Source organism: Suillus clintonianus (assembly GCF_016758775.1).
Source record: "Suillus clintonianus strain FC179 chromosome Unknown DEU56scaffold_24, whole genome shotgun sequence".
Lineage (NCBI taxonomy): Eukaryota > Fungi > Basidiomycota > Agaricomycetes > Boletales > Suillaceae > Suillus > Suillus clintonianus.
The window spans coordinates 466,127-485,827 of record NW_024539248.1 but is presented as its reverse complement, the minus strand read 5'-3'; the positions used below and the strand labels follow the sequence as shown (position 1 = coordinate 485,827).

At 47.2% G+C, this 19,701-nt stretch overlaps 8 protein-coding genes across 8 annotated transcripts; 5 read left to right on the top strand and 3 right to left on the bottom strand.

Moving 5' to 3' along the window:
• Positions 1-193: 193 nt before the first annotated feature.
• DEU56DRAFT_911318 (uncharacterized protein) lies at positions 194-1,988 on the bottom strand (the record flags this gene model as incomplete). The annotated part of the gene is made up of 13 exons (XM_041357276.1): positions 194-294; positions 350-395; positions 447-697; positions 749-769; positions 827-880; positions 932-1,021; positions 1,074-1,162; positions 1,216-1,240; positions 1,284-1,542; positions 1,594-1,666; positions 1,717-1,770; positions 1,847-1,923; positions 1,977-1,988. 13 exons carry the CDS (start codon positions 1,986-1,988, stop codon positions 194-196), a joined length of 1,152 nt encoding a protein of 383 aa, XP_041210085.1.
• A 1,277-nt stretch (positions 1,989-3,265) lies between these two features.
• On the bottom strand, positions 3,266-4,144 carry DEU56DRAFT_911317 (uncharacterized protein; the record flags this gene model as incomplete). Its single annotated transcript, XM_041357275.1, has 7 exons — positions 3,266-3,457; positions 3,514-3,597; positions 3,647-3,760; positions 3,811-3,891; positions 3,941-3,949; positions 4,010-4,077; positions 4,135-4,144. 7 exons carry the CDS (start codon positions 4,142-4,144, stop codon positions 3,266-3,268), a joined length of 558 nt encoding a protein of 185 aa, XP_041210084.1.
• Positions 4,145-5,136: 992 nt separating this feature from the next.
• Positions 5,137-8,953, top strand: DEU56DRAFT_911316 (uncharacterized protein; the record flags this gene model as incomplete). The annotated part of the gene is made up of 11 exons (XM_041357274.1): positions 5,137-5,212; positions 5,268-5,578; positions 5,627-5,677; positions 5,728-6,025; positions 6,072-6,952; positions 7,007-7,471; positions 7,519-7,724; positions 7,775-8,094; positions 8,147-8,553; positions 8,636-8,860; positions 8,912-8,953. 11 exons carry the CDS (start codon positions 5,137-5,139, stop codon positions 8,951-8,953), a joined length of 3,282 nt encoding a protein of 1,093 aa, XP_041210083.1.
• Positions 8,954-9,655: 702 nt separating this feature from the next.
• DEU56DRAFT_734009 (uncharacterized protein) lies at positions 9,656-11,067 on the top strand (the record flags this gene model as incomplete). Its single annotated transcript, XM_041348363.1, has 8 exons — positions 9,656-9,744; positions 9,798-9,941; positions 9,994-10,102; positions 10,150-10,343; positions 10,392-10,524; positions 10,577-10,705; positions 10,755-10,900; positions 10,950-11,067. The coding sequence occupies 8 exons, from the start codon at positions 9,656-9,658 to the stop codon at positions 11,065-11,067; spliced, it is 1,062 nt and encodes a 353-aa protein (XP_041210082.1).
• Positions 11,068-14,244: 3,177 nt separating this feature from the next.
• Positions 14,245-15,212, top strand: DEU56DRAFT_733980 (CAP Gly-rich domain-containing protein; the record flags this gene model as incomplete). Its single annotated transcript, XM_041348362.1, has 5 exons — positions 14,245-14,334; positions 14,436-14,585; positions 14,646-14,748; positions 14,808-15,042; positions 15,092-15,212. 5 exons carry the CDS (start codon positions 14,245-14,247, stop codon positions 15,210-15,212), a joined length of 699 nt encoding a protein of 232 aa, XP_041210081.1.
• A 176-nt stretch (positions 15,213-15,388) lies between these two features.
• Positions 15,389-17,318, bottom strand: DEU56DRAFT_940530 (diacylglycerol acyltransferase-domain-containing protein; the record flags this gene model as incomplete). The annotated part of the gene is made up of 13 exons (XM_041358896.1): positions 15,389-15,542; positions 15,600-15,690; positions 15,744-15,788; positions 15,840-15,954; positions 16,009-16,048; positions 16,096-16,128; positions 16,182-16,422; positions 16,471-16,505; positions 16,607-16,677; positions 16,734-16,743; positions 16,804-16,950; positions 17,007-17,111; positions 17,194-17,318. 13 exons carry the CDS (start codon positions 17,316-17,318, stop codon positions 15,476-15,478), a joined length of 1,125 nt encoding a protein of 374 aa, XP_041210080.1. The 3' UTR covers positions 15,389-15,475.
• A 491-nt stretch (positions 17,319-17,809) lies between these two features.
• DEU56DRAFT_795828 (uncharacterized protein) lies at positions 17,810-18,596 on the top strand. Its single transcript, XM_041352855.1, has 3 exons — positions 17,810-17,872; positions 17,931-18,279; positions 18,344-18,596. The coding sequence occupies exons 2-3, from the start codon at positions 18,017-18,019 to the stop codon at positions 18,393-18,395; spliced, it is 315 nt and encodes a 104-aa protein (XP_041210079.1). The 5' UTR covers positions 17,810-17,872; positions 17,931-18,016; the 3' UTR covers positions 18,396-18,596.
• Positions 18,597-18,902: 306 nt separating this feature from the next.
• Positions 18,903-19,325, top strand: DEU56DRAFT_754928 (uncharacterized protein; the record flags this gene model as incomplete). The annotated part of the gene is made up of 2 exons (XM_041349863.1): positions 18,903-19,175; positions 19,287-19,325. The coding sequence occupies 2 exons, from the start codon at positions 18,903-18,905 to the stop codon at positions 19,323-19,325; spliced, it is 312 nt and encodes a 103-aa protein (XP_041210078.1).
• Between the last annotated feature and the right edge of the window lie 376 nt (positions 19,326-19,701).

Genomic DNA, 19,701 nt, shown 5'->3' with positions numbered 1-19,701 from the left:
ATTCAGCTTCGAAAATCCCTGTGAGAAATCCGAGAATGGTAAAGGCCAAACTGTTGCTGTGAGTAACACAAGCAATGAGATCGAATGTTTGGTTACCTCGAGAGATATAAAAGACTTGGTATGCTTGCAATAATCACAAAACTGGCCATCTTGCCTTGCAGGTAATACGCCTATCCAAGCACTAATGTCAAATTCAGACGGTAGAAATAAGAAAATGGTCGAACCGCAAAGTCAAGGGATCGCATTCGTTGACCAAATTGTTGTGCCATCGTGCATGCGATAATGCAGTAGACACTGAAAACAAAAGATATGGAGCATAGCGTCTTTGTAGCAAGTGTTGAACCCAAACCTGGGATGGCAAGAATGCTGGCGTTAACTGCCATGATGACACTTGCCTAGCAGCCTAAGCGGTAAGCGCCTTCATAGGTCAGTGACATAGCACTTACAACCGTAGTTTGGGATTTAGCTTGTGCACTGAAATCGTCTATGAATGCCTTCATGTCGACCCCATTGACAAGACCATCAACGTAGATTTTTTGGAGTCGTCTGAGCACCATTATTGGGATCCAGAGCATGGCAACGGCAACGGCAGTGATGAAGGGAGATTTTTCCAGATCTCTGCGCCTCTCACCCAGTGAATGTGTTCGCATCAAGCGAGCTTCGGGTTGGCCATGGTGGTTCAGATATTCGTGATGTCCTGTTTTGCGCCTCAATCAACAACGTCTGATATGAGAAAGGGACATCATACGGAGTATGTGGAATAATTTACCTGCCAGAATGTAACGATATAAGTTCAAAATCGCCTGTTTTTACAAGACTCACGTACCGCAGATTGCGACGCCTTGCTCTTCCATGACTCCATCACTTCTTGCAAGTCCTTCTGTCCTTCGGCCATCAACTTGAAGACCCAAATTGAAATCAGGGTGCGTACCTGCAGTAGCTAGCTCAGCAATCATTTCTTTCATTTGTTCCAAGGTCCAGAATATTGAGCCCGCAATAGATTGTTCCAAGGCTAAGGCCTCTGTTCGTCAATTAGATTATTGTCATCTGGCGCTACAATATAAACAACTCACCTACGCGATACCAATTCAATTGCAGTCGGAAAGTTTTCACCTCCGAACGATGAATTTCAATCCCATGCGGAAAATATTCAACGTGTTTCCTATTCCAACAGTGAGAAATGTTCTGGTTTGTTTCCGTCAGAACATCGCTCACCAATATTGGGCCTCCAGTTCAAGTCCTATACAATAAACTTCAATCGATACACAAAAAACGTAACGTACTTTTGTGGTTCCAGTGCCATACCGTTGTACATTCTTGAAACAGGAGGTAGCCATCCACGGGCTCGATCCAGGTAATGACGCGATTCTCGGGTACCACGTAGTAATACGGGTAGATCTCCTTCCCTCTCGCTAAGATCGGCTCGACGATCAACAACCACGGCTTTCCATCTAGTCTGGATCTTGACACCTTGATCCAAGATTCGAGCTTCTGGAGCTGTTCGTTGGAACAGTCCCTCACGTTCATCCCTGTGTATGTTTTCTTTATCGCTAATAAGTGAGCATGAAATTTAAAATATAAGGCGGTACTCACACTTTTCGCATTGTAGTGGTATATAGCTCCTGACGGATGAATAAACTCTTCCCAATGCCCGCGCACTTCACGGCTGTCGATATCGCAGTTAAATCAACTTTATCACAAATAAAGGTAACGAACTGAGCGAAGTCGATCTGCATCTTCTGCACGTTGTAATCGCGACCTAAAGATTCGCTGTTGACCACATAATTAGTACTCAATGTCGGTCACAGTAGCAATGCACGCTCATGGTAGTGTTATTTCGGTGTACCGCCGTAGCTGTGTCGGCCAGACAGGAACACTGCGACTGAGCAGCTCAATGTCTCGGTCAATTCCCTCAGCTGGGATCTTGCATAACAGATTGAGTAAGTAGCTTCAATGGAACTCAAGATAAAATGTACCATTGTGGCCATGATGACGGTTCGACTTGCCAACGTGCTGGCACGAGGTTGTTCACACGATGAGATGCACAGTACGTACGATGATAAAATTAGCAATCACTCTGCCATAGGAGTCACGTGCACACGGATGCTTCGCTGAATTGATTGTTCCTTCGCATGTTAGATTTGTATGTAGTCTTACATGAAATGTCAGCCGATTATCGCGTGGTAGTCATCACAATGTATTGCTGCTGCTAGATGCATATGTATGTAGTGGTATATGTTGCAGGATGATAGATATTCAAACTGGGCGCCATGAAAGGATAGTAGTGGTGAGTTGAATAGTGATATGCTACAGCAGGTATTGATTCTAATGGTATTGTGGTACAAAGCCCTCAGGCTTCACATCGTCATGTACATTATCATGATATGATCTATAGCTAGTTAATTCGGGCGTTTCGGGCGTTCTTGATGATTGTTCTAATCAGAATGATAACACGCACCCCAAGCGTTGATTTCACTCTATTCACGATGCGGTCGAAGCCGTCCTTGATTGCTGCCAGATGGCGCGAGTGCGGCGCGATGACAGTCTGAGGTTGAAATTGATTTGGTTGCTGGATGAGGCGATAAGTCGCCGGCAGGAAAGTAAAAATTTGAACGGACTGACAGAGTCCATCCATATGTCCAACTTGCGTCTGATAAAACATAGTACAGATACTTCCACTGATCACAAACAATGCTCACTAGAATTTTTCTGTCTTTGATGGGTAACGGCCCCATGCACGCTGTGTGTACCATACGAGACATCTAATTTCGTTTACGTTACTGCCAATAAAGTGACAGAAAGGGGCTCACCTTTCAGATCACCCAAAGTAGTTTGCGGGAGCGCGAATTGATCGATAATCCTAAATTTAGATGTTGACGATCGAGATTCAGATTCAGCCAGCGACTAAACAATGATAAATATCAGTTGAGTTCTAAAATTGGAATCCCGCCTAACGTATTCCGAAGCACTAGTCTGGCCAATCCCGACTCAGCGTTCGATTCCGCGTCTGCGTAGTCATTCTGGCCAAGCTGAGTACTGTTTTTGAGTCTTGGATCTCATACCAAACTCTGCGCTGCAAGGTCTGTGGCAGTACTTTATCATTAATAGTACATTATATCAACACACCTCATCCCCAATGATCATGTCGTTCCTGAGTCTCTCACTGGTAGTAAATCACTGTTTCGAATGAAAATACACAAAGTGTAGCGTGAAACACATTCTCGGTCAAAATATCTTGTCGAAACATAAATAATGCGCCTGCAGATTAGCTCTTTGCGAACGTATAGACGTGAATTCTGCATTTGGAAGAGCGGTGAGATTGGATGGCACTGCGAGGGGTACGAATCATGAAGTCATTCAAAGGCGCAACCTCACTGGCAGCGAGAGGGCTGCAAGGCGAGAATCCATCTGGGAATGGTGCTACATAGAAGCGGATGGAAGAATCCAACATGCCAAGCTGTGGATGAGCAAAATCATTTCTCAGCAACATTGTGCACCGGAAGTAATGCTCACGGGCCACACAACACTTGTACACCCTAATACATTTGGGCGACAAAGTTCGCTGTCGATCAACCGCAGAAAATCGCCGTCGCCGGTCTATGTCCATTCTGTCAATGACAAAATTCCATTAAAATCAAGATCTCACCCTCTTCTTTTCATATACTTCGGAAAACATTACTCTATTGTGGCTTGGAACAGCCAGTATGCCGACGATATCCAGAATATTGTGTTCTGAGTTCGTCGATACATGCTCTGCACGCTGCAAACCAACACGATGAGATAAGATAGATGATTCTGAACAAAACTCACGTAAAGGGGCGAGAGCTCCCGGTTGGTGCTCGCAAGATATCCTATTAGACGAAAGTGCTCCGTGAATCCGACGAATGGGTGCTGCAATCACAAGTTAGAGAAAAGCAATGATTGATAGCCGATGCCGAACCGGATCACTCTGAACGGCAAGTATCAGCAATTGATCCATAAGGTGCAAGTTATTATACATAGTACATACCGGTAGCTGGAGAATCCTCAGGACTTTGTTCTTGTCCGGAAAGTACAGGTAAGTTGGAGAGGAATGGGCTATTTTCGGTCAACAATTAGTGAGTTAAAGATCATTTCCACCCCGTCTAAACTCACCTTGCATCATCTTATTTTGAGCAATAGAAGGGGAAAGTCAGAGGCGGAGAGAATGAAGAGAATGGTGAGACATTGAAGTCGATACTAAATAGCGAAGCGCTAATTCGTGATGGCCAGAATAGCGACGGCCAGAGATTGGCGAACATGGAGATGGAACAACGAAAACGTGCAAGATGTAAAGTGAATGCTAATGAACATTTGGTTTGAGGGTAAAAGGATATGACACGAAAACTTCTTCCTATACTCCAGCGGCATGCACAATCAGAAAGTTTCCTCTTCATCGACAGGAGCGTTCTCAGGAACTTCGAAACCATCCTGCTCAGGCCGGCGAGTTTCGGATAAGCTAAAGAGAGATGAAGATGAGTATAAATGAGGTGCCTACCTCTGTCGAGTAGAGGATCTTTTGGATCTCTTGAAGGTTGTCATCTTCCTTGCCTTGGCTTTCCAGTGTCTCTGTTTGTTGCTGAACGAGGGTCTCAATATCCCGAAGCTGTACAAACGTCAGATTGTGCGCTCAATATGGGTGGGTCTCGACACGCCTGGTCAGTCGGTACCGTTGATCTGCTATGCATGAGCAATATAAGCAATCTATGTTTCAGTGACCTTACAGCATTAATACTAAGTTTGTGAAGGCGTCCTATACCGGGTATTGCCGACTGGGTTTGAATAACAATTGTCGTTCCGTATATCAATGCTTCTCGCGTACCTAGAATTCTTTCTGACTTTTATCATTTATTTGGACAGTACGTAGCATGTAGCGTGAGCTCCTCATCGAATATTATATATAATGTCTGAGGTACTTAGTTTAACGTTGCTGCGCGCAAGAACACGTTGTCTAAATACATTATTTGCTATGAAGACTCCGCCGTAATCAAATTGCCAAACAAATTTCTTTCGCTGCTGTCTTGAAAGGATAATTGTGAGTATAACGTAGTAACATGTGAGTCTTTGGGTTCGTTATGTGCTGCAGTAATTGACGTTATCATTAACTAGATTCTCAAAATGTCAAAGCGCGCGGCATGTTCTAGTGATGATGAGTGTTCGTCGAACTTGAAGCGCGCGCGAAGTGCTAATGACGGTGAGTCATGATCAAATATCGTCATTGTAGTCACTCATGAGCCTGTGTCTGGTAGGGAATTTGCGGACGGCGCCATCGCCATTGGCAGATCAAGGCGCATGGTGCATTCTTGAACAGTTCCTCACTACCGACATGACATATCCTCAGATGGATGAGGCATTTTCTTCATACCTCGGCGATCGATACATTGCAGACGACTGGAAGGATGCTAGAAACGCGTTGTTCTCTGGCGACGGCGACGACAGCATTGCCTTAGCAAACCTTTACGCCTTGAAGGCCAGACACATGCCTCTGCCCTCGTCTTCATCGAGGATGAACGGCCACCTCTCAAGTACTCCCGTTCAACGATCGCGTCAACGTCCTAAAGTAAGTGTATTTATCATTCCTTATGACTTGAATACTAAATAGATGTAGTCGAGGATAGGCTCCAGCACTCGTATCAAACAATCGTGTAAACCACTCAGAGTAAGTGTGATATCATTCTGACGACTTTGCTACTAAAACAACACGTATAGTCGAATCCGTACATCATCACCGAAGCAGACGAGAAAGAAGAGGATGAAGAGGGTGAAGAGGATGAAGAGGATGAAGAGGGTGAAGAGGATGAAGAAGGCCCTTCTGTGCGGTTGCCGACAGCCACACACCTTTCTGGCCCATCAGCCAAGGATAGGTTGGCAGCAGCATTCGATAACATTTACGATAGGATCCAAGAGAACCCGCCTTCTTCATCAGAAGGGCGCCATGCTCGCCATCGCAAGGCCGCCTCGTTCCCCCGGGCGATTGAAGGCAGAATGTACCTTCTCCATATTCAGAGTACGTTCATCCTTAATGTCGTGGTATGCCACTCATTGCATGCCAGGAAATGGCGCAGATTACATCGCCGAACACCTTCGGAGTCAAGGATTTCTCGTTACTGTGTCCGGTTGGGTAGCAGGCCAGTTGTATGTTGTCGCAGACAGCCCCAGAACCATCGCAGCATCACTCCCGCCCTCACATAGTTTCGCCGTTAAACAATACGTTCGAATCTCAGAAGAAGAACGTCAAGCGATTGAACACTCACACTCCAAACTTCCTAACCCAGGGTGGGTGAGGATCAAATACGGCAAGTACAAGGGCGACATAGGCTACGTTTTCGATTCCGATCAACCTAATGGTCTCGTCTCCATCTTAATCGCTCTCCGGGACTTTCCCTATCCCATGCCTGGTGGATCTGTGGCTCTACTCGACCGATGCCTCCTCCCTAATGACCAGGCCGTTCGCGATATTCTCCGTGATGGGAAAGTTGTGGGATGCTCTTATAGAGGCGAACAATACTACATGGGACTCTTGGTGAAAAAATTTCACCGTGATCGCTTAGAAATTGTTGCCTCTCCTCATGCTGATGACATCAAACTGCACATGCAGTCTGCGTGGGACACACCCTTCGTCAGGAAAACACTGTTCGCGTTTTCGATGCAATTCTTGCGCACAGGCGATTTGGTCAGGATTATTGCAGGAGAAATTCGCTCAAAGATCGGTACAGTCGTTTCGACGGATCACGCTTCTGGCTCCGTGCGCTTGGAAATAACCTTCGATAGACATCGAAGAGAAATTGACGTTCGACTGGAGGATCTAGAGCGTATTTTTCATGTTGGCGACGAAATTCGAGTCGTTGCAGGTCCATACTTGGGTCTGGAGGGCCACATCATTCAAATAAGCGATGATATGTTCCACATTTGTCAGGCAGTCTCCAAAGAAGAGGTTGGTTTTACGCATAAATTACAATCTTACGATTCATTAACACTCATTTCATAGGTGCTTGTTTCGAGATACTACTTAGATCGTCGCCCCTTGCATCACGTCTTTCACCCGCAGCTATCCATGCAGCAGCGCTTCGAGCCTCCCCCTCAGTCCGAATCTATACAAGTAGGAGATCACATAGAAGTGCTTGCGGGCGAGCACTGGAAGAAATGCGGCATCGTGGAGTGGTTCCCCACCGGGAGCGCAATGCTATGGTTCCGGGATACAGACCCTATGTTAGCTGGGGACGATGTGGGTACTAGTGTCGGACCGTCAAGAATTCGAGTTCCTGTAGCAGTCGTTCAGCGGACCAAACTCCCCGATACCCTCAAATACACACAGGAAAGGGGCTACGATGTGAGGCCTGGAGATGTCGTGAGTGTTGCTCGTGGATCGGAGTATCAGAGGAAAGGAATTGTACAAAACGTCGACTTTCCAAACGCTTGCTTGACCTTTCTATCTGATAGTGATCACTCCCTCGTAAGTATCGATCTCTTCGAGGCATGCATTTCTGACACTTGTGACAGATCAACGTCCCTATCAGATTCGTGATAAAGGTATGCAACGCGAAGTTGGATTCATTCGATAATATCATTGGCCAAGAAGTTTTCATTGTTGGGGGCGATCGGAAGGGCTACCGAGCCACGCTATACAGCATCGCTTCCAACACTTGCACAGTCGCTGTGCATGGGCAGGCGCGTATGACTCTCACACGTGATGATGTCGTCACTAGGTAGGTGCTGCGCATATTTTCTTAGCGACTAAATTGCTTATGACTCTTAGTTATGGGATGAGAATGAATGGGGCGATACTGGAAGGACCAGATTTGGTTTCCTTCTGTAAAATCCGGAAAAGCTCGTACATAACAACAATGCAGCCGCGAAGCATTACCCCCCCACCTGTCCAGCTTCCAGCCAGTTCTTCCACCAGCGTAGTTAGTAGCCTGTCGTCGTGGGCTTCCTGGACCGCCGACCCAGAGAATCCTGCGCATCATGAATCGTCGAGCATCACACCCAGCTCGTCGACACTTGACCCCTGGACTGTCGATCCCCAGGACGCCCAAGATGATATTGACACCAGAGCAGACAAACTCACAGACAGTGGTGAGCATTCTACGGAGCAATCAGATCTTTTGCTTATCTTTTTGTATTGAAGGCCCTCTACCCTGGTTAATGGGCAAGGAGTATTCCTCGATGCTCCTTCTGCATCACGCAGTGTTGAAAGTCGCAGTAGGTTTCATGGGAGGGAGGTTACACAAACGATTTGTGTTCACGGCTTGTCCTGACCCCTTCTGCGGTGCGAACGGACCCGCACCTGAAGATTGTATCGCTGTATTCTGCACATCCAGTAATGCAGGGGCTGCACTTCAACACTACCACATTCCCGCCAAGGATCTGAGCCCAGCTCCTCCCCGCAGAAAAAACCAACAGGTCCTTGTTCTGGAAGGGGATTCTCGCGGACATATATTTACTGTCACGAAATGTAATGTGAAGAAGAATAGCGCCGAGGTTGCTATTTCGCCTACAAGTAGTATTACCCTGCGTTTTGATCAGATATGTCTTGTAGAACAGGCACAAAGCATGATGTGATAGACTATGTATCAATACTATACTGGAGTAGTCATGAATCTAAACTTCGGCACAGAATACGTCCTCCCACAAGCGCCCTCATTCGATTCCTCCAGTCCCGAATCTCTCACATACTATCCCCGACCAAGAACTCTGGGCAGAGGCCAGGAGACGAGGTACCTTGTGGTATTTGAGCAAGGCCGGGTACGTGGACACCACTGGGCATATGACGCTCGAGGTTGTCGGCGCGGTAGTACTCCTCCAACCATCTGTACCTGTACATTATCACCCTATCCCCGAGGTGCTTGATTTTCTCTTTCGCTTCTTTTAGCTGGTTTCTCACTTGATGCAGCTCGGATACTTCTTCGCGTGTACAATGTTCGCTGGTGCCTAGATGTTTTTTTTTCCCATTAGATCGATGCACACATCTGGATATCAAATTCTCACTCATAGTCTGCGTTGCTCTGAGTGATTCATTGTTTTGATATCCCTTGCACGGTAAGTCTTGTTCTGAGTTTTTCTGTAATTTTATCACTTACTTGCAATCAGTGCCGACATCAGAGCTACTATGCAAATGCACCGAGCAAATTGGGAAGCTGTAAGTGAATCTTGTATGAGTTTTGTACTACGTGCAATACTGAAGGACTTGCCTGAGGGTAACAGTAGTTCCAACGAGAATACATTGTCGCAAATGCTGCTGAGAGAGCGAGCCTGGTGTCTGATGTTCTACCTGTGCGTTGCTTTGCATGATATGGGAATTGTTGCTGATTGTAGCTGCAACAGTGCCGGTTCTCATACCCTATATATACATATAATTTGCGGGCCAGTTTCACGACACTGGGAGGTGTCGTAATGCGCCATCCAAACCATTTATAGCGCCAGGACGACAGGGTTCAGTCTCGGTTGGATCCTGATGGCGTCTAGGACGTCACTCCGCTCGGATCCTGATGGCGTCTAGGACGTCACTCCACTCGTATCCTGATTCTGATGGCACAGGGTGTCACAGCTCCCTCTCGTTTCGATCTTGATGGCGCGCTCGAACATATAAATTCTCATTTGTTGCTCATATCAGATTCGAATTTGTCCCCAACCCAGTATGAGTGGTGACGAGAATGATCCTTCTCCTAGCAGTTCTTCGCGCAAACGTGCTGGTTCGGCACTTCGCATGGGCCCACGCAAAAAGGCGTAAGTGATGTTTCACGTGCTGAAATGCACCCTTCCTGACTTGTCCTGATTAGTAACTCGTCAAATCCCCTTGTGCTTCATGGTCGGCATTTTGGGCGGACTGTATTTGCGCTTTGCAATTATTCTTCTCTCCTGACTGGAGGCATACTCCGGCTAGAAGAATTACAAGACTCTCCGATAGATGATTACCCAGCGGAGTAAGTGGAATTGTCATGGTTGAATATCAGGTGTCTTACAGTTTGATGTTAGCGTTCGGCGGGAACACAGGGTATTCTTGGAACTTATAGACTCCTACCCTGGTCTTTTAGAGCGGCTGACGGCTGGCGAGGAGGAGGATGTCATTCACGTCGGAGAATTGGTAAGTCATTCATGTTCAAAGGTGAATCAGTAGTCACGTTCTCCTAGATGGGCAAAGGAGCGTCTGGTGCGCGGGGCGATGACACCAAGACCCTCAAGTCTGCCATACTCGAATGGCTTGTGCCAAGAGGACAGCCGCTCATACCGCCCCTCTCTCGAAACGTCAAGTCCGACCGTGGGTTCAACCATGAAGTGACCGGTGCCTTACTCTGCCCCGCAGGCCTTGATTGGTCAAATCCAGAGTAAGCCTTTGCGATATTTAATAAATTCGCTGTCATAACAGTCCCCAGAACCAAACAGAGTCTTAAAAGCGGCGAAACAGCGGTCCGTGGTGACCAATGGCCTATGTTTTTATATTTTGGGTATATTTACGATCCCGAAGCTCCATGGCACGGTTTAATGAGGAGCGAGCTGCTCGTTTGCGTAAGTTCACTATTAGCGGTCAAGTTCTTGCTCAATTCTATTTCCCTTCCAGGGTTTCAAACACGTTTTTACATCTCCAAGCTCCGTGGAGAAGGAACCGAAAGCCACGCGCTCTGGTAATGCATACCTCCATGGTATGAAATCTGTCACAAAAGGTTCTCTGGCCTACATTGCGACACAGGTGAGCTAAACCATTCGTAATGGTGCGCTCCTACTGATTAATCCTCCAGGTTCGGTTCGCGTTGAGCTCCTCATCTGTTTTTTCACGCACGGACACTGTTACGGACTCAGAAAATTTTTATCATAGTATTCTTGACCTGTTGGAGGACCCTGAGGAAATTGAGGAAGTAAGTGACCTGATGACGTGGTGGACACGGTTCGTATCATATTTCTTCATCTTCGAGCTCTACATTAACACCTTACAGTCGCATTTTTCCCAATTCCTCCTCTTCAGAGCGGAGTATCAGCAAAAACAGCGCGCTATCCAAAATTCGGGAAAAACGCGCTGCCCTTCGTGCACGCGCTGATGCTAACGCTGATTGATTCGTTGTCTCATAATGTTATGCTGTTCTATATGCCTTGTAGTCAATAGTTCGTAATTCATCAATAAATAGTCTTTCCATAGAGTCAAATACCACACATGAAATCTTTATTGGAATTTGTGCATATGATCATTGACGTGCTAATATGAGATAACTTGGTATCGCACCCAGATAGGCTGTTATTGATGGCGCCATCAGAAGCCATCCTTGCAATCATGTGCATGGCTGACAAGACATGAGCATCTTGCTACAGTAAGATAACCGGGCATCTTCTTGATGTGATATCACCATCACAGGCTATCATTGTAAAAATATGTATCTTTGACAAAATAGCAACTACTTCCTATAGCATGATAGCTCAGTGTCAAATGTCAGCACACTGCTGATGATAGCAGATACTGCCATTGTAAGCTACCTATCTAAAGCTAGACATATTTTACAGAATTCCACCAGGGTGCTACAATGTGATAGCTCGGTGTCAAATGCCAGCACACTGTTGATGCATAGACATGCTTGATAGAACCCCGCCATCATGATATGCTATCATGGTTCAATATCATCCCCTAGCACATTGTCAGTGATTATATATTTGGCCACTGGGCACTGCCTATCTAACGCTAGACGTGTACAGTAGAATATCATCATTATGATAGATGGCAGTGAACCAATGTCGCACCAAAGCATGCTGTTAGCAATTGTAGTGTTGGCCGCTGGACCCTGCCTATCTAACGCTAGACGTGTACGGTAGAATATCATCATTACGATAGACGGCGGTGAACCAATATCGCACCAAAGCATGCTGTTAGCAATTGTAGTGTTGGCCGCTGGACCCTGCCTATCTAACGCTAGACGTGTACGGTAGAATATCATCATTACGATAGACGGCGGTGAACCAATATCGCACCAAAGCATGCTGTTAGCAATTGTAGTGTTGGCCGCTGGACCCTGCCTATCTAACGCTAGACGTGTACGGTAGAATATCATCATTACGATAGACGGCGGTGAACCAATATCGCACCAAAGCATGCTGTTAGCAATTGTAGTGTTGGCCTCTGGACCCTGCCTATCTAACGCTAGACGTGTACGGTAGAATACCATCATTACGATAGACGGCGGTGAACCAATGTCACGCCAGAGCACACTGTTAGCAATTGTAGCTTTGGCCACTGGAAGCTGCCTATCTAAAGCTAGATATTGACGGTAGAAAATCAACACCACGATAGACGGCGGTGAACCAATATCGCACCAAAGCATGCTGTTAGCAATTGTAGTGTTGGCCGCTGGAAGCTGCCTATCTAAAGCTAGATATTGATGGTAGAAAATCAACACCACGATAGACGGCGGTGAACCAATGTCGCACCAAAGCACACTGTTAGCAATTGTAGCTTTGGCCACTGGAAGCTGCCTATCTAAAGCTAGATATTGACGGTAGAATATCATCATTACGATAGACGGTGGTGAACCAATGTCGCACCAAAGCACACTGTTAGCAATTGTAGCTTTGGCCACTGGAAGCTGCCTATCTAAAGCTAGATATTGACGGTAGAATATCATCATTACGATAGATGGTGGTGAACCAATGTCGCACCAAAGCACACTGTTAGCAATTGTAGCTTTGGCCACTGGAAGCTGCCTATCTAAAGCTAGATATTGATGGTAGAAAATCAACACCACGATAGATGGCGGTGAACCAATGTCGCACCAAAGCACACTGTTAGCAATTGTAGCTTTGCCCACTGGAAGCTGCCTATCTAAAGCTAGATATTGACGGTAGAAAATCAACACCACGATAGATGGCGGCAAACCAATGTCACACCAAAGCATGCTGTTAGCAATTGTAGCTTTGGCCACTGGACCCTGCCTATCTAACACTAGATATGTATGGTAGAATATCAACATTACGATGGACCATGGTGAACCAATGTCACACCAGAGCACACTGTCACATCTGATAACAACACACCAGTATGTTAGTAGATCACAACTTGATACCATAGACACGTCAACATTACAGCTTTGGCAGATTTCACCTACATAACCTGCCTATCTATTCTTTTATCATGTGGTCTACAATTGTGATGCATATTATTCATATTATTCATTAAATAAAGCTAGCTAAATGATTATCAAATTCTGGTCAAATGCCTGATGTATGGCCCAGTGCATTGGGAGGCAGCCAAAAGGGTCGTACGCTACTTGAAAGGTTCTCGAGACGCTACATTGGTCCTCGGTGGTGAACACAACGCGCGCCTTCTTGGTTTCACTGATAGCGACCTGGCTAACTGCCCCGATACCAGACGGTCTGTCAGCGGTTACTGTTTCTCCCTAGGCAGTGGAGTAGTCACCTGGAGCGCCCGCCAGCAGAAGACAGTGTCGCTTTCAACATGCGAAGCCGAGTACGTAGCTGCGTCCGAAGCCTCTCAGGAACTTGCATGGTTGCGCACTCTACTCAACGAGATCGAATTTACTCAACCATCCGCGACTCCTCTTCTATGCGATAACACTGGCGGCATCACTCTCTCAGAGGACGCGTCCTATCACTCAAAAGTAAAACACATCGACATCAAAGTTCATGCTATTCGAGAACGCGTATCACGCGGACAACTGAAACTACACTACGTCAAGTCTAAGGACAATGTCGCAGACATCTTCACCAAGGCGCTCCCACGAAAAGACTTCCAGCGACTACGCGCGTGCTTGGGCATTCAGTGCTGAAATCGAGGAGTACTCGTCGCGTCGAGGAGGAGTGTTGGAGCACGTGAGCTCGTGCCGTTGAGCGACGCGACAAGCGGAGTTGATTATTAGGAATACTGACGCATATGGTCAACGTTTTCCCGCTCTTATCCCTCAGTTCGTTCCACTACGACTGAGGGTAAGTTTGGTTCATTTATATCCGTACCGCCAGACACTTACGAGTACATATAGTCTCTAACTGTGTCTAGATACATTAATCAAGTTCGTTCCACTACGACTGAGGTCTCTAACTGTGTCTAGTCTCTATAGCTTTTGGTGTAGTTGTGTTGGAAAACACGCTACCGCAGCGCGACTCAAAGTGTGTCACTTTGAATGCACAAAATCCATTCTCACGGCGTCGTGGGAATCACGAACGCCCTGCGGGCGTTGCGCACCCCCACAGTAACAGTAGCGGGAACTAGCAGTTGCCAATCCTCGATCCAAAATGTCATCCATCGTAAAACTATTCGTCGTATCCCCAGACACCCGCTCCGAGCGTCGTTTTGACCTCCACCTGACCATCGAGCAGCTCAAGGTTGTGTAGTCCATCTACCATGCGCATCCTGCCAGGACACTAAATAATATCCTTGCATATCGCATATCATCGTGATTTCGTGCACACAATCAAATCATCAGACAAAATTAGAGCTTATCACAGGCATTCCCGTCCAGAACCAGAAAATATCGCTTCATAATGGCGATGACGATTCGCAGGTCGTCGCGCAGCTGGATGATGATGCTAAGCCGCTTGGGTACTACAGCGTTCGGGATTTCCAGACGATCAAGGTATTTTCCGTTTGAGTTTTGATGGAGAGGTTGTTCGTGATATGTGGGCATCGTGCATAGGTCGCAGATACGAATCCTTCGACGTCGTTTACGGGTCAGCTCACCGATGTATCGCAAGTAGAGAAGTTCGAGCTCAGCGACGACGCATACGCACAACGAACTGGTGATTCATCAGTCATCCCTTATGTTTTACCACTAGCTCTGATTCTCTTTATTTCAAAGACTCTGTGTTGGCTTACAAGCAAAGACATAAAGTAGGGCGCTTTGCGCCCCCTTCAATAGAACCCACTCCTGAACCTACCGTAAACATCCCCATCGGGTCGCGCTGCGAAGTGGATTCAACAGAGCCGGGCTTGCACAAGCGCGGTACAGTTCGGTTTGTTGGTCAGGCTGAGTTTGCTGTTGGGCTTTGGGTAGGCGTCGAGTATGATGAGCCAATGGGCAAGAATGATGGGTCGTGAGTTTGAACCCTCGCACTGTCCGTCGATGCTCATTTAGATATTTAGCCTCAAGGGAGTGCAATATTTCACATGTCGCCCGAACTACGGGGTGTTTGTACGCCCTGCAAAGGTCACAGTCGGTGACTTCCCTGTGGAAGAGATCAATTTTGATGACGAAGAGATTTGATGGGATGTCTGTCTTGACGTACTTGCTGGAATATATCCGCTGAGGATTCACAGTTGGTAGAGACCCGGGATTAGGACCTCAAATTGTATTGACAGGTGTATTGGTGCCTTCGCCCCTGCCTCGATGCATCTGACTGGCCAATCTTGGTAGCAAAACGCAACCGACCCTGGTTCGCGGGACTCTATTCATTCTAACAATACAATTGGTTTTCGGCGTAGCTAGCCGGTCATCACGTCGGTAGCACCAAATTCTGTCTGTCAATTTTAATCAACGATACTGAGCTCCCTCAAGCGTGTCTTGGCAAATTCATCCTTGTAAGTGTTCCATATCCTGCATTAACCACGAGTAAGCTCGACACTGTCGATGAAATTGCCATGGAATACCCACCTGGTCAATTCCTCGATATACATCCGTTGCACTCTTTCGATCTCCTCCAACGACGGTTTTTCGCAGCGTTGAACAGGAATCGGTCGGCCGACTGTTCAGAGGTGAACACAATTGGCAAGATAACAAGTTAGAGATAGCACTCACTGACTGACACAATCCGTCGTCGGTACGGCATCAAGCCCAAGTTATCTGCAGCAGAGATGAAGGAAAGATCACTAGTCAAGTAAGCTCATAACTCACAGTTCAGCAGACCACGTCCATGAAAGAGTGGAAGGGTGAACCCAAACATGCTCTGGAATTTCTTCTGCAGAGCATATATCGTGGTGCCTTTCTCGTTCGGCATTTGATTGTATATCTGACAAATAATCGTTATCGACGACGCACAGGGACGGAATTGTGTGTAACTTACATCATTCTCGCCGAACGAGAACACAGGCACAAGGTCCGCTCTGAAATGTATCGATGACATGTTCTATCAAACCTTATATCAACTCACCCATGCTGGATCGCGACCTTGATAAAACCCAATCTATGATTCATTTATCATGTGCCAGTTCGTAATATTCCGGGATTGGGGCGTACCTGCGCTTCAATGTTAGATCGGCCGTACCCGGCCGTGCGCTCAAGCTCTCAGCAGCACCCCCAACCACGATAGTGATTGCTTGACCTGGCCCGCTGGAGAGAATGTTAGAACAAGATTCTCTCGAGACGCTGCTGATCCCAAGAGCCAGAATAACCTCGCGGTATAAAGGAATGTGGAAATTATTGGTGAGCGTAAGTAAGTGCGGCTTAATGCCGGGAAAGGCTTGGGAGAAGCCGGTGGCTGATAGGAGATAAAGTTGAGACATTGATGCTGAGGGAATAATGAAACACTCGCCTTCGGTGGCGAAGGTGGCGAGTGCACCCCTGGTGAAGTGGTCAGAAGTATGCTAGGACACAGAGGAGAGAATACCGTCTTACATCCCAATTATGCCTGTTTCAATCTCAAAATGAGTGATACTTGGCACTGATGGGAAACGAGACTACCATGAGGATGATACCCGAACACGTATGGGCGATCAGCAGGTAGGTCGCACTCCTGCATTGAGCAAATATTTGAGTATTCTAGGGCGCGAAGTAGCTCATCTGCCTTACCTTCAGGAGCCTACATGGTCGCGTAAACGGTTGTAAAATATATCCATAAAACATGAAGAACTACACTTACGACGCAGGGTAATATTCTGCAAAATACTGCCAGACCTTGAGAGACCGGAACCATGGAGTGAGTCGGTTTCCGTATGACGGGCTCTTGTCTATACAAAAAATCCAGATGAGGTACATGACCAAGAACGGCCATAGCGCCGGTATAGAGCTTTGGTACGTTCGTTTCAGTGAGTACATGGTGGCATAGAGAATTGCAGCACATACCAGAGCATCAGGAACACGAAACAAGACATCACTAACAACATCGACCACACGGCAACGACCATCATCTGCAGTCTCCTCTTCCGCGGTATCTTGGTCGGCACAAAGCTGGGTAGCACAGAAAGCACAATTCAAGTTGAGTGCGGTGATACAATCAGCTAACAGCATAAACAAGATATCTGATACGAACTTGATGCTGGCATGAAGGGCAGCTACAGGACGCAATGGTGCACCGGTTAACTTTGTCAATCGCCCTCTAAGAGAAGATGCGGAAATAGTTCTTGAGAAGGGTGTCAAATCATGGCCTTTGTCCATCCCGGATAGTCCAGTGTTATTGGGCTCGGTGTTCAGCGGGCGACTGAATCTGCGTCTTGTGCTGCAGTGTTCGTTGAAATGAAATGAAGACCAAATACGCTCAATTCCGTCACGCTTCCGAGTCCATTATCACGTGACTAGATAAGCTAATTTGCTTCTTTTCAACTCTACAGCCTGAGCTCTCTACCCTTCAACTCCGCGGTTCGGCCTGACCAGCAGGAGTGGTCAGATTATACTTTGTTCGTGAACGTGGCTAATGGACAGCAGCATTCGTTCAGGTAGTTTGTTGAGCGTATCCGCGATGGCGCTAATGCACTAGGGCCCTAGGTCTTCTCCAGCTGTGCTACTGGTATTAATGCTTGTGTCGCGAATAGATACCACGTCACGATTTAAGGCCTCGTCCCATCGCTTGTACATCAGCTGGTACACCATCCCCGCTTCAAAACTGCTGATTGGAGCTCGATTAAAGGCATAGTCAGTGGTGCTGCGCACCTCCCGCCCCAGCTCGCTGCCCAGTTGCCCCCGCTTCCCAGACGTGGAAGGAATAAACGAAGGTGCATTCCCCACTCCCCTCTTATGCGTGGGTCACTGTACTACTATCTACTTCTACAGGCTATGGTTTGTCCGAATTCGTAAGCGGTCTTCCATTACTCATTGCAACCCCCCAACTTGACTGCCCGGGGTAGACAGCGGTTGCCATGAAACCCCTCCCTGGCATGCTCGATGGACGAGCCAAGAACAAACCTGGCTCCGTCGGAATTCTTGTCTCCGGTGTCGAAGCTCGAATTCTTCGTCCCGACGGGTCTCTCGCAGGTCCCAACGAGGCGGGTGAACTCCTTGTACGCGAGGGCACTGTGGTGTTGGGATACAAGGGAAATACCAAGGCGACGCGGGAAACTTTCATCGATGGGTGGCTGCGTACGGGCAACCAGATGCGGATCGACGAGGACGGAGTGCTTTTGTGAGTTGATCTGACGGCGACGGTATGCTCATCACCATATAATGCTGATCTACCCCTTTCGTAGCTTTGAGGACCGCACTCTACAGATCTGGTTCACGGTTACTGTAATTCATTAGCTTGGCTTGGATATCCTGATGAACGTGATTGATTTCTTCGAGTTACCGGTTGGTCCCTCTGGCCGACGTGACTGCCTTGTCATCTCACTTGACACTGGCGTCAACGCTTTTCATGATCCGTTGGACTGGTCAGCGCTGCGTTCTGGAGAGAACTGAGGAAACCGATGATGTCGTCGTTGTCTCCATGGTGTACATGCGTGCTACTATTGTCATGACCATCTCTGCTACTCCTGCTCCTCGCTCCGCTAGCTCTTCCCTTACTCTCGCTCAAACCTGATCCGTCCGAACCCCGATGAGTCGCTCCGCTCCACCGTTCTGAATAAATTCGCTGACAGACTCAATTCTGGCTTGATGGCGCTCATAAACTGGTCAACTTCTAACCACAAACGTACAAGTCCGCGGCTTCATTATGTCATTGTATAAAAAGCCAGGTCAAACACAGGAACCTTTCATATTATCGGCCGCAGCCAATAGCACTGCTGAAGCCTCGGGCATTGGTGGTTAAGCATGTACCACAAGTCACTCTTCCCTGACCTGCCAGTGCCAAAGGTTCCCGAATCTAATGTTCACCACCTACTTTGCAAGCGGCCTGACCAGCGGGAGTGGCCAGATTATACTTTGTTCGTGAACGTGGCTCCTGGCCAGCGGCATTGGTTCGGGGAGTTTATCGAGCGTGTTCACGACGGCGCTACTGCACTAGGTGCTGATGTGACGGATGGTGGCCTAGGTCTTCACCCAGAAAATGGAGATCTTGTAGGCATGTTGAGCGAGAACTGTCCAGTACGTTGTATCCCATTTTTCGGTCGACTGTGATTCGACAAGGTAACTTTGTCAGGACTAGTATGCTTCATTCGCTACTGGTTTTCTTAAAAATTCATATTTATTGTCCAGATCGTGATTAGTAAGCTTCTAGACAACTCCAAGACATGACATGACATCATCTCTAGACTAGAAGTATAAATATGGAAGTAATCCTAGAACTATATGTACTCATTATCATATCAACCGTCATCTAGCCGCGACAACCACAAACGCGAAAGTCAGTATTGCAATTGACATTTGCGTTTGTGGTTGTCGCGGCTACAATGGCGCTGGTCACCTTCGCGCCTGCGCAAACTTTGTCAGGACTAGTATGCATAGTCCTGATACATTCGCTACTGGTTTTTTAAAGTTCAAATTTGTTGTCCATTGGGGTCGTGGTCCTCGTGGACCCTATGCTAGACATAGCCCTATTCAACGCTGCTGGTTACCACAGTCGCGTTTGCGTTGTTCTCATCCTATTCAACACCGTATGAGTGATGTCGGT

Bases quoted from the DNA above. Each gene is read 5' to 3' on its own strand.
- DEU56DRAFT_795828 (XM_041352855.1), top strand. From the start codon at position 18,017: ATGAAACCCCTCCCTGGCATGCTCGATGGACGAGCCAAGAACAAACCT. The intron at 18,280-18,343 runs GTGAGTTGATCT...CCCCTTTCGTAG, and splicing joins GACGAGGACGGAGTGCTTTT to CTTTGAGGACCGCACTCTAC.